This window comes from Hylaeus volcanicus, chromosome 4 (assembly GCF_026283585.1).
Source record: "Hylaeus volcanicus isolate JK05 chromosome 4, UHH_iyHylVolc1.0_haploid, whole genome shotgun sequence".
Lineage (NCBI taxonomy): Eukaryota > Metazoa > Arthropoda > Insecta > Hymenoptera > Colletidae > Hylaeus > Hylaeus volcanicus.
The window spans coordinates 20,226,900-20,238,661 of NC_071979.1; the positions used below are offsets into that span (position 1 = coordinate 20,226,900).

Consider the following 11,762-nt stretch of genomic DNA (forward strand, 5'->3'; position numbering starts at 1 on the left):
CGCTAGAGACTTCAACGCGTGGTCGCACTGTGCGTTTTAATACGCGATCGCGTTGGAGATTTCAACGCGTGGTCGCAGTGCGCGTTCTATACGTGATCACGCTGAAGACTTCAACCCGTGGTCGTAGTGTGCGCTTAATACGTTGTCACGCTGGAGACTTTAACGCGTAGTGACACCATAAACTTTAATACGTAATTGCGCTGAAGACTTCAATGCCTTGCGCGTAGTCATACATCTCCAACGTAGAGATAGGCAAATATCTTTTGAATCATTATTCTGTTAGTAGAGTATTAAAGATTCACTAATAAAATTAAATTATTCGTGTGGCTTACAAAAATATATAACTAACACATGAAATATTTTATACCTGCTTAAACATTGAATTTAAATTCTTCTTTAACGAATAACGGAATAACAGTTGTTTATCTTTCACATCCATTAAGCGAAATGCATGTTCAGATAAGACTTTTGCCCATCTCTGTGACATTTTATTAATAAACGACATAAATCGGCTTCAGGTTTATTCGGTGTTTATGTGACACGGGTACATTCTTAGGCAGTCTCCACCATCTTGACCTAATCTGGCAGCGCTGAAGTATCTGTGAAACTTCTGACTGGACAAGCTCTCGGACCCTGTCTTTTTCAGCTCCTGCGGATCTCTAGAAGAAAAAAATAGAAACTTGTTAAACGAACTCTCGACACAGTCCCACATTTGGAATCGATAATCGACCTACAATTCAAATTCCGACAGGTTTACGCGGTGTTTGCGTCAAGCTAACATACGCGTCACTTTCGACATTTAGCGAGTCCGTACACGCTAATCGAACCGTCACTTCGAAGAAAAAGGAAGATAGAAATGGTACAGAATTTTTCTGATGTTACTGGTGTGGAAATTGGTTCATTTATTGGTAAATTTGGATGAAGTAAAAATACTTCTCATTCGTTGCTTTTAATAACAGACGGGTAAGTAATTAGAGAGGTTCTTCTGAAAAGGATTTGAGACTGCGTTACTTTTCTGGCGGAACTAACGATTCAACGTTTCTGTTCGTAGTAATTTCCACGACGCTGGTCGCCATCGCACTCATTGTTGTCTGAGAACGGTTGCTGGTAGCAAGAACGTAACAAGAAAAACGAGACAGGGCCGCGTGGAACGTGATTAGACGTTCCGATTGGAGTGATTCGGAGCGATGGCCACCTTTCTCTTTGCAATCGACGCCCGCGATCGTCGAAAATCAAGTTCACCGTGCGCTCGTAATTGTATCGAGTCGCCTGCCGATCGAGACAGGTGTCAAAGTGAGTCCTCGATCGACTAATTAACATTTTTGGATGGCAGCCAACGGTAGCTACAAGAGTTTCTAGAAGGATTGCCAACATCGATCGCAGAACAATTTGAAATCCTCGAGTGCTCAATAATTTATAACTCGTGCTGTGCGATACCTTAACAGACATCAACGTCTCTCGAAAAATATTGCTACATCGAATCAAATAATCTCCGTTTCTGTTTCTAGAATCGCGCACAAGTCCATCCTCTTAATTGCTTTCAGCGATGCAATTACATGCACTGCGCTCAGATCCACGTGCAATTCCACGGCCAAATTATTAACTCGCTAATTGCATTTCGCAGACACTGCCTTCCTACCTGGAGAGTTCGTTGGACACGAGGTTACTGTGCGGCGAGTAGACAGCCGGGTTCTTGTACATGCTGCAGACCAGCCTCTCCCGACACGTTTCCTCGAAGAATCTCAGCTGCTTGAAGATGTCCTCCAGCCGACCTACTATCGGCCCGTAGTAATCGTCGTCTATACCCTGTCGTAAGCGGAGTAGCGATTACTTTGTGCTGATTTTCTGATTATACCGTGATTCGTTAGTGGTCACTTTTACTCCAACACTGACCTGTTTTTGCGTAACCGCAGGAACCTTCGTCTCCACTTGCGAACTCTTGGCAGCGATCTGTCTATTGTTCTGCTGTCCAATCGCGTTGTACGAACCTTTGACGTTAGTCGCAACTGGTAGCGACCCTGGCGCCAGGTTTACAGGATTTTGAGGGACAGGAACGTTGACGACGGGATTATTGACGACGGAAGTTGGTTGTTGCAATACTCGACGATTGTTATCGACGTATGCGGAGTATGCTAAGTTATGAGCAGAGAGGGGACGCTTTTCTTGGAACGAGGGTGCTACTGGTTGGGCGTTTGGCGGATATTGGGGGATATTGTAGGCTCCAGGATAGTTGGGCGCTGGATATGGCGCTGGAAGGACTCCTGGGGTACGAACAGGCGCTGTCGCAGCAGGTAGAGGCTCGTTTTGGTACTCTGGCTCCTCGTAAGGTTCTATGCCCCACTCCTTCAACTCCTCCATGTCCTTTCGGTACTGAATATGGGGATGAGCGTAATCGTAGGTGTCCAGGTCATCTTCGTGGTGATCGTGATGATGATGATGGGGATTGAAGTAGGCAGGAACTGGGACTGGAACTGGAACGTGGTGGTGATGATGGGCTATCTGAAATGGAAATTAACGTCGAAATGGACATTTTGATATTGTTGCAGTGAGTATTGTGCATTCTTAAACGTTTCGATTTAATTGCTTTCTGGACTTCCTCGGCAAAGAAAAAATACAATAAATTCATTCGAATTGAATAGAATTGTATAGCAACCTACAATAAATTGTTAAAGATTGCCGTGTTAACTTTGTGACACAATAATAAAATTATTATAAAAAAATGAAATGCGTGAAGTTTGTCGAGGAAGATCAAGAAACTATTGTGTTGAAACATTCAAGAATGAATATTGATTCCTACGAGTTGTATATTTTTATATAAAGTCCAAGGATCATTGTGAGTAGACCACCATGACCTTTACCTGGTGGTGGTGATGATGGTACTTCGTGGAGTGCGATGTGTAGTAGCTCGAGCAGAGCTTGAACACGTGCGCGAAAGCAGGTATGAAGAAGAGTAGCAGCTTGAGGAACAACTTCTTGGCGGTACCCACGCCGAATAAAAACGGAATGACGAACATGAACTTCAGCTTTATCAGCTTGATGATGAGCAGCAGTGCTAGGAAGCTCGTCAGCAGCTTGTTCTGTATGAACTTTCCTGAAATTAGGACACTAGTTAGATCAATCAAGTACTCCACGAATGTAAGAAGAATTTAGAGGTACAGTAAAATTTTTCATTATAAAAATATACATGTGTAATGTTTATTCACATACATATTTATAACGAATCATTTATTTAGAAACATGAAACCTATCATTTAATTGAGTTTTCATGTTTTTTAATAATAGGAATTCTTGTAATAAACACAGATGGTCGAACACTTATGGGACTGGCAATGGAACACTTATGGAATGTATACAAGCACGCTCCGTATATTTGTATTTTATTGTAGTAACGCTATTGTCGTATACCGTCCCGTATTCCTCCCAATCAGTATGATTTCTTAAACCACGTATACGCCCACGTAACCCTGAATTTTTCCACCTACACCGCTACTCGTAATAACTCAAAGATCATACTAAGTTTCTTGAAGATCCTCCCTTGACTCTCGACGCCGCGCTGTCCGAAATCCACCCTGACCAGGGCGCCATTTTCGTCCACCTCGCGCGGGCTGATCTTCACAGCTGCGCCATCGAAGAAGAATTCGGGCAATTGGATCTCATAGTCCCTGGTCGCGAGGAATTTCATCGCTCTTTTCCTCAACGAGTTGGTCACTTCCTCCAAAGGTGATTGCTCTTCCTCGAACTCCCTCCCCTCCGTCTCCGCCCCCTCCCCCTCTTCACTTTCCTCTTCGCGGCAATCGCTGCTGGATCCTTCCACCAGGTTATCGTCCAACGAGTCCTGATCCTTGCCGCACGTTCCGTAATCGAGGCCGTTCCTCCTCAGGGTCAATCCATCGAAAACGGTGACATTGTCCCGTTCCAGGAAAACGTTGTCCAAGTAGGAGTAAGCGTTCCTCTGAATGCAGGAGAAGGTCACCGATTTGTCGCAATCCCTCAGCAGCCCGTTCCAGAGCTCGTTGCCGGTCTCGTTCGCCAGGAGACCGTCCACGTGGAATATCCTCGCGTAGGACTTCACGTTCTGGAAGCTGAAGAAGCCCCCGCGGGTCACGGATAAACACACCGATAACAGTATCGTCCTCACGAGCATGTTCGACGACCACATCACTTCCGTGATCCTCGAGTCTAGGTAGGACGGGCTAGTTTATCAACAATGAACGAGATCTCGAATGGCGGGACACTACTCGGACACTACGACACACTCTCGGTACATCCGTCGTGGACACTCGACCACGTGCACCCTCGGTCACTCGCGATACCCCCACCAATTTCGACCTCGAAGTAACCTCGAAGCGATAGTCAAGTCGTGGATGTTTGGGGAACAGTGATCTTCGAATTGGAACAGTTCCGCGACAGCACAGACTCACGTGTCGACGTGCTCGACATGTCCACCACTTGGGTCACATGTCACGGTACCTGGTGACCGGCTCGACGTGTTTCTTCTCTCTCGCGAGACGCGTTCCGTTCGATCTCTCGGTCAAAACTAACCACGAGCTCCTCCGTACCGGGTTACAATTCACCTGGAGCGTCAAGTGTGTCAAAGGCCCTCCTACTCCGTCTGCCGACCGGCTCCGTGGAAGGTCATTATCGTCTCCTCCGCGGCTGCAACCGGCGTAGCTTTAGGTTACACGCACGCGTGAGTCGGAAGGCGTTCACTCGGGAGGATTTCGGTGTTCGTATGCATCGCGGCGCGTTTCGGCAGGCCTCGTTGGCTCGCGGTTCAGGTGAAAGCGGATGAAACGATCGGCTGACCAGCCGCCTCGCGAGGAGCGCGGATCGCGCCAGGTGTTTTGGTTTCCGCTATTTCGGCGGGTGGATGCGGTTGCGTTGAGAGAGATGATCGCTGCGCGGCTTGCGGGCGAATACGGTGTTTGGGGAACACGAGTACTTTACGTAAGGTGTGGGAATCTTTGTTGAATTCTTTCATGGTGGGTATTTGAATGGTAAAGTAGTTTGGTGGTATTTGAATATTTGATAAATTGAGTAGATCGAACTGTACTAGAGTACTTGACAATATGGGTATTATTGAAATACTTGATGATTTGAATATTGATGAGATACTTGACAATTGGAATTGAACTTATGTATCTGACAATATGAATGACATTTATATAATTGACAATTTGAATATTGATGTTGAATATTTTTTGAATATGAGTATTACTAAACTTGATAATTCGAACAACATTTGATCGCTCGTCTACTTGTCTATCGTTCGAATACTTGGGAATTCGAACAATATTTATATATTTGACAACACGTATAATATTCGAAAACTGGACAATTTGAATATTGGTCTGATACTTGACAATTCGAATAGTCCTCGAGTACTTGACTATTCAAATATGATTGGAATTGTTGACAATTCGAACAACGCACAAATACTTGACTATTCGAACAGTATTCGATCAATTCACCATTCGCACCTTGTTCGAATACATGCTAATTCGATTTGTTTTGATACTCGACTACTGGTATTGATTTCTGAAAAAAGAAAACGAAACGTGGGACAGAAACGTTTAATACAGATAATTAAGTGCATAATTGAACCAGGCTACACCGGTTAATGACAAAGTTGACCGACAAAATGAACGCATTCTCGTCTGCAGCGCAATTTCCCATTTCCCAGAACACTTTTTACCGCGTTTACCTGGAGTAGCAAATTGTCGAACCGTTGCAGAGTACTCGTGCCGTCAGACCGGTCTGCTACGATCTAGCAAGTGATCCAATTCGATTATCGTTCGATTACGGTGACATGGAGCATCTAGGGCGTTAATATTAATTAACCATTTTCACTCGTGACCCCTTTCGATGAAATTAAATCACATTGACGACCCTAAATTCTTTATATCCAATAAATACTGTAAATTTAAAAAAGCCAAATAAGAAAATTCAACAACTCACTGTACTCAAATTTTAAAGAAATGTACGAATATTCTCGAGGTCGCTGAAACGGGTCACCAGCGACTTTCGTCGCAGCTGATAAATTTCCAAATCCATAATACGAACCAGGAAAAAAAACCGCCAGAAAAAGTGGAACGCGAGAGTGAAATTCGGAACGCGCCGTGAAAAACGACGGACGAAGCGGCATCGCGCAAAGACCGCCCCGCGCGGAATATTAAGTAACTTCATTCGGTCGTAATATTTCGTATCGAGGTTAATTGTCGCAAAAGGTGCCACGAAGTCCAAGATTCGCAAGGAGACAAGTTCGATCTTCGCCAATTCGGATGCATGAAAAAGCGCGGGCAAATGCGCCGTGACGCGCTCTTATCTGGATCATAGTCGAGCGATCGATACCGGCGTCCTCCTTCCACCCACAAATTAATTCTCGATCCTCGTTTACGATCTCTAGATAATATTCTTTATCCTTTTTCCGGAGTTACCGTGATTAGCAAAAGTATTGACTCAGAAAACCATTGAGTGGGTAATTGAGGAGAAATTTCATGTTATCGCGATGCGTTGGAAGTGTATCTACTTATATACAGGGTATGTGGAAATTGTGGGTGGAGCAAGAAGCTTCATTATTATTTTTTGAGAATCGATACATAGTCTAACCTACAAAAGTGGATTCGTTATATTAATTTTCATTTTTTGTTTACAGTATTATTTTAATCCTTTCAGATCTGAATTAATTTTTTTGTCTCGTACTAATGTAATTTAATTTTTAGACTAAAATTAGCATGGAAGAAGTAAAAGAATTCTAATAGTGTAGTTTTTGAGGAAAACTGGTCTTTCTTCGTGTGCACAAATAAGGAACGATAGTGTCGGTTTTGTGTGTGGCAATTTTATGGCAATTTTATGTCCTCGATTATGGACGCCAGATCTGAAGTGGTTAATCAGAGAATATTTCCTTTCACCGAATCGAGAATAAATAAATATCCCAGGCCTCGTCAGCAGGACTTTTAGGTTAGCTGAGGTCGTTTGACGAGTCCCACGGCTGTTGCTTCGTCGAAAGCAGGAAGTCGTAACCGGCGTCATAAATGTCGTTCTGCTACGAATTCTCGAACACCTCATCCTCTACACGAGGTTTTCACTAACAGATCGTTGGTGAAGGTGTTCCCATTATCCGGACTGGTGACTCCGATGCGTTACACTGGCAACCTACATACGAGCTCGACGATAAACGCGTCGTCGTCGCTCAGGACGTCGTTATCAGCTGCCAATCTTCGGCGACGGTCGCATCGAGATCGGTTTCAATGTCGTTTTATCGTCGATGGGAAAATCCGACCTTGAAGATCGTGTTGTTCGTGTAGCAAGCGACGCAACAACCGTGACGATTCGCAATAAAGAAGAATTTAGAAGAAAAAGATCGCAATGCTTCCGAGGAAGATCAAATTGGAGATCAATTGGATTTGGATCTTGATTGCTTGGAGTAAATTTATATTTTATTCGCGGGAGGTTCTTGTACCGTTAGGAATAGGAGAAAAAGGTCATGGGTGCTTGGATACCTCTGCCATCGAATATACATGGAATTCGATTGGAAAATTTATCCCCTTCAAGGTTGCATCATTTTAGAAAACTCGTTCTCTTTATAACAGAAGGAAGTTTTACAACAGAATCTCTGTTGCACATGATCAATCACATACACGTTCGAATCGCATTTCAGGGTTAAATTTAATAGCAGTGCAAGATACGCAGTTCAAATGAAATATAATTTTGCATTAAAATACAATAGGAAGGTGTAAATGTCACCTTACAACAGCATGTAGTAGACACTATTTATCTTCCGTAATTACTATTTTATTTCCACAGATGCGCGATGATTATATCGCAACAATGCTACGCAACAGTTCAGCCTCTCCCAGTCCAAGTCTTCTTAGACAATTTTTTCCACGAGTATGTGTTCCCGTTTAAACGACCCACTCTGTACATTATACTCATAGAAACATAGTTCTTGGCTCAGCCAGCGTCTTTATCACGCAAATAAGGAAAGAATACGCGCCACGCATCCATCAGAATAAATTCAAATGAAGTCGAGGTGCGAGTCCACTATAGGACGTAACCTAAAAGTTTTAAATAATTCCAAATGCTACCGTACAACGCGAATATAGGAACTCGGAGGAATGGCTCGACGTCATCAAAGGCGATTTATCGCGTCATCGAGAGATTTCCTGGGAAAGAATCGGGCGGGTCGAGGCTGGAAGTTGAACGCTGCGGCTCGTTCGAATGAATTCCATTGACCTACTATCGATCTGACCGTTGGTTAGTCGGTTAGGTTGGTGTCCGTGGTTTGTTGACCGTTCGACCACCGAAAAGCGTTTGTGCAGAGCCTTCCGTGTTCTCTGAAACGAAATTTCGTGCGCGAGCCTTGTGTGCGTCTTCTCCGTGGCCATTTCTCTTTTCGATAGAGCGCTCGATACTCATGGCGGAACAACGGGCCCGTTCCGTTCCGCTTCGGGACAGCCTAGATACGAGATTAGGCGTTTCTCGATACGAGAAGATTTATCTGTGCTAGGAGCTTTTCGTGTCTTGTGGGTATCGATGATTGGCTTGGAATGGTTTGAGTGGAAGCGGGGACATTTGAAGGCTTTGTTTTTGGATATTTTTTGAGTGTTTGAGTATCTTGAGTAGGTGTTGGATATTTGAGTAGGCGAGTAATGGTGTTTAAATATTACTACTCAAGTATTAGTACTTGAATATTACTACTCAAACGATACTAATAGAATACTGGATATTTGACTAGGCGAGCAGTAGTATTTGAATATTACTACTGACGTATTAATACTCGAATATTACTACTCGAACGATACTAGTAGAATACTGGATATTTGAGTAGGCGAGTAGCAGTATTTGAATATTACTACTCAAGTCTTAGTAATCGAATATTACTACTCACTTGATAGTAATGGAACTGCTACTAGTCGAAGAAAGACATTCATGTTCCTTGCATCTATATTACCGAAAAAAAAGAAGGCGATTAATCAGATCACAAGACCTGTAATTGCCCTTTTAAGTTACAGAGCGGAAAACAATCTCTGCTAAAGCGCTTTGATAACACGTGAAAGTTAATAAGGTTTAATAAGTTACCACGTTACCTGTCAATGGATGATTTTAATAATGGAGATTGAATTCATTACAAGCCTTCAATCGATCAATGTCGGGATCCTGAGAACGCTTAATCTTTGAATATAGCAATGATTTAAAATATTCCCATTTCAATATCGTTATTCGAATATTCTAACACTGTTCGAACACCAATAATTAAACATTTCTACTGAAATACCATTATTCCAATATTTCTATTCACATTCATTCTATTTTATCTCGTGACACCATATTCTCCTCAGTCCAGTCTCCCATGTTCCCCTGCTCATCCTTGAACCGAGAATTTTAATTAATTTCAGAATTCGTTTAACCCCCTTATAGTGGGACTCATGTGGAATTAGTGAACGAAACCCGTAAATGGTAGTCGTTGGATCTGGAACCAGGTACACTTTTTAGAATTCGTGGAAATTTCTGTCGTCTAACAAGATCTAGAATTCTGTTTAAAACAGTTAGAAAGAGGCATAGCCATAATTTCCTCTAAGAATTACGTTTACGTTTCCCTAAAAAATTAAATCTAATTTCGTTGGCACTGTTATCTTCTACCATTTGAATTCCTTAGTTAGTACCTGAATAATCAATTCTCTTATGAAGTATTTCTCTAAAAATTCCAGGTCTTGGTAGACGATTGAAATTGGAATGTAAAGTTCCAGTTAAATGAAACAGTCTACTAGACAAATGGTAATTAATTTTTTCAACAATTGATCCTTTCCCCAACTGACCATTCTCAACTATTCCAGATGGACTATGAACACCTCAAATTTAAAATTATACATAAATAGAATCCGCATGCGTACATAAATCTCTCCTGAAACGATAATTGTTCGATAATTGACTGATGCATCTCTATCGTTCGCAGAGCCTCGAGGTCAAGTGCGATGTTTGCCCGTTAGAAATCCTCGGGTTATTAACAATGTCGGCGCTAAACGGGCCCGATTGGCGCACAGTCGCGCCGAGTAAACGAGAAAGAGAAAATCGAGTCTCCGTAGGGAAGTAGGTGAACGATACGTGTCGCGTCCCTACCATGGTCGCCCAAAAACCGTCGATAATTTCCTAGACGTTCGATTCGGAAGTCGAGAGGTGCTCGGAGAGGCAGATACCCAGGTTGAAAGTATTTACACAGACGTCGGTGCATCGGAACTGGTTTGCTCGTGGTCGAAGTGAACCAAGCAACTGGGACACGTTACATATTGGGTGGGCAGAAAAATTCTGTGATTGTCACGTAGGCTGGCGATGATCCGTATCGACGGGACCGTTTGTTGTCCTAATGGAGTCTTACGTGAGCCGACACAGGTAGACGAAATCGAGTTACCGGAGCGGAACGGAGGAAGTGGCGTGTGATTTTACACGTTACGGTGTCTTCTTAGCAGTGATGGGCAAAACCCTTGGCTTCGAATAAATCTGACGTTTGCCGATATGTTCGTCTCGTTTCCTCTGTTGAACATTTTCCAAAGAAGGAAACGAAAGAAACACAATCGGCAAACTTCAGATTTGTTCGAAGTCTAGGGTTTTGCCCATCACTGCCACTTAGCACTTGCCAGGGATTGAGTCCCACGATGGCGGACGACATTAGGGCCACGAGGCCTGTCATGAGGACTTTACACGTTGAGGTGGGAAAGATGGTAGTCTGGAGTTTGGAGCTACTTGAAATGTAAAATTGGAGATGTTAGAGATTTTTTGAATGGGCGTATGAGTGCATGGGAGTCGCCATTTTGGTTTTAGGTGGAGGTCGGACTGGTTTTATTTTTGTATTTATTACATATTTTATTGCTGTTTTGGGAACAAAATATCTAAGGCACTGTGTGTTCCTACATTTTTGGTCATGCTTTTTTGTATTCTATGAACATAAGGGTTGGGTTTATTTATATATTTTATGGGTATATAGTTGTTGGGAATATACTTCAGATGTTTCTGTATCTGAATGTCATTATTGTAATAGTTGACAATGCCTTCGATGATGCATTCGAATACTCAGTATTACGTTAATAAATTGTTGCTTGTAATAGTTCAGTGTCCATTGTCAGAGGGTGAGCTTGATGAAGAATTAAATAAAAATTTCTCAGTAAGAAAACCCTTTTTTAAGCCTCTAAAATTAAAACGAATCGGAATATCTCAGGGACAATTTGGAACGAGTCGAGGATGGAGTAAACCAGGTTGACATACATCTCCGAGGCGGAGAAAAAAAGATGTAAAATGGAGTGTGTAAAAGAGATCATAAGAAGTAATGAAGTTTAATTAGACAGTCGTAGAAAGACCAGAGCCCTCTTTAAGAGTCATTCAAGCCGGAGAATTCCCCGTCCAATGAGACATGCAACACATAATCATAACAACGTGCACAGCATTAATAATACAACTAAATACACAATAAATCTAATGATATCAATAATAAATTTGACGAAACTTTTAAACTGTGTTAAATATTAAAAAAAAGAAAACGTATGATTACAAACCAAAATAAAATGGTGGAAACATACATCCTAGAAACGAGTTTCCCTTGTACTAATATAACACTGTATTTGCTCACGATTTAGAACAGAATCGCGAATGGCAGAAAGATTTGGAATCTTCTTCAAATTTGTGCCAAGAGTTCGAAAAGATTAAGAACCACTGCCTCGGCCAGGTGTCACAGTTTCTGCGGTCGTTAACTCGTCATCTGCGATTCACAT

General features: G+C 42.5%; 1 protein-coding gene across 1 annotated transcript; it reads right to left on the reverse strand.

Annotated features, from left to right (window-relative positions):
- Positions 1-520: 520 nt before the first annotated feature.
- LOC128875350 (uncharacterized) lies at positions 521-4,144 on the reverse strand. The gene is made up of 5 exons (XM_054120857.1): positions 3,514-4,144; positions 2,859-3,091; positions 1,894-2,499; positions 1,640-1,806; positions 521-659 (listed from the first exon to the last, which is right to left on the reverse strand). Exons 1-5 carry the CDS (start codon positions 4,142-4,144, stop codon positions 521-523), a joined length of 1,776 nt encoding a protein of 591 aa, XP_053976832.1.
- Positions 4,145-11,762: the final 7,618 nt, after the last annotated feature.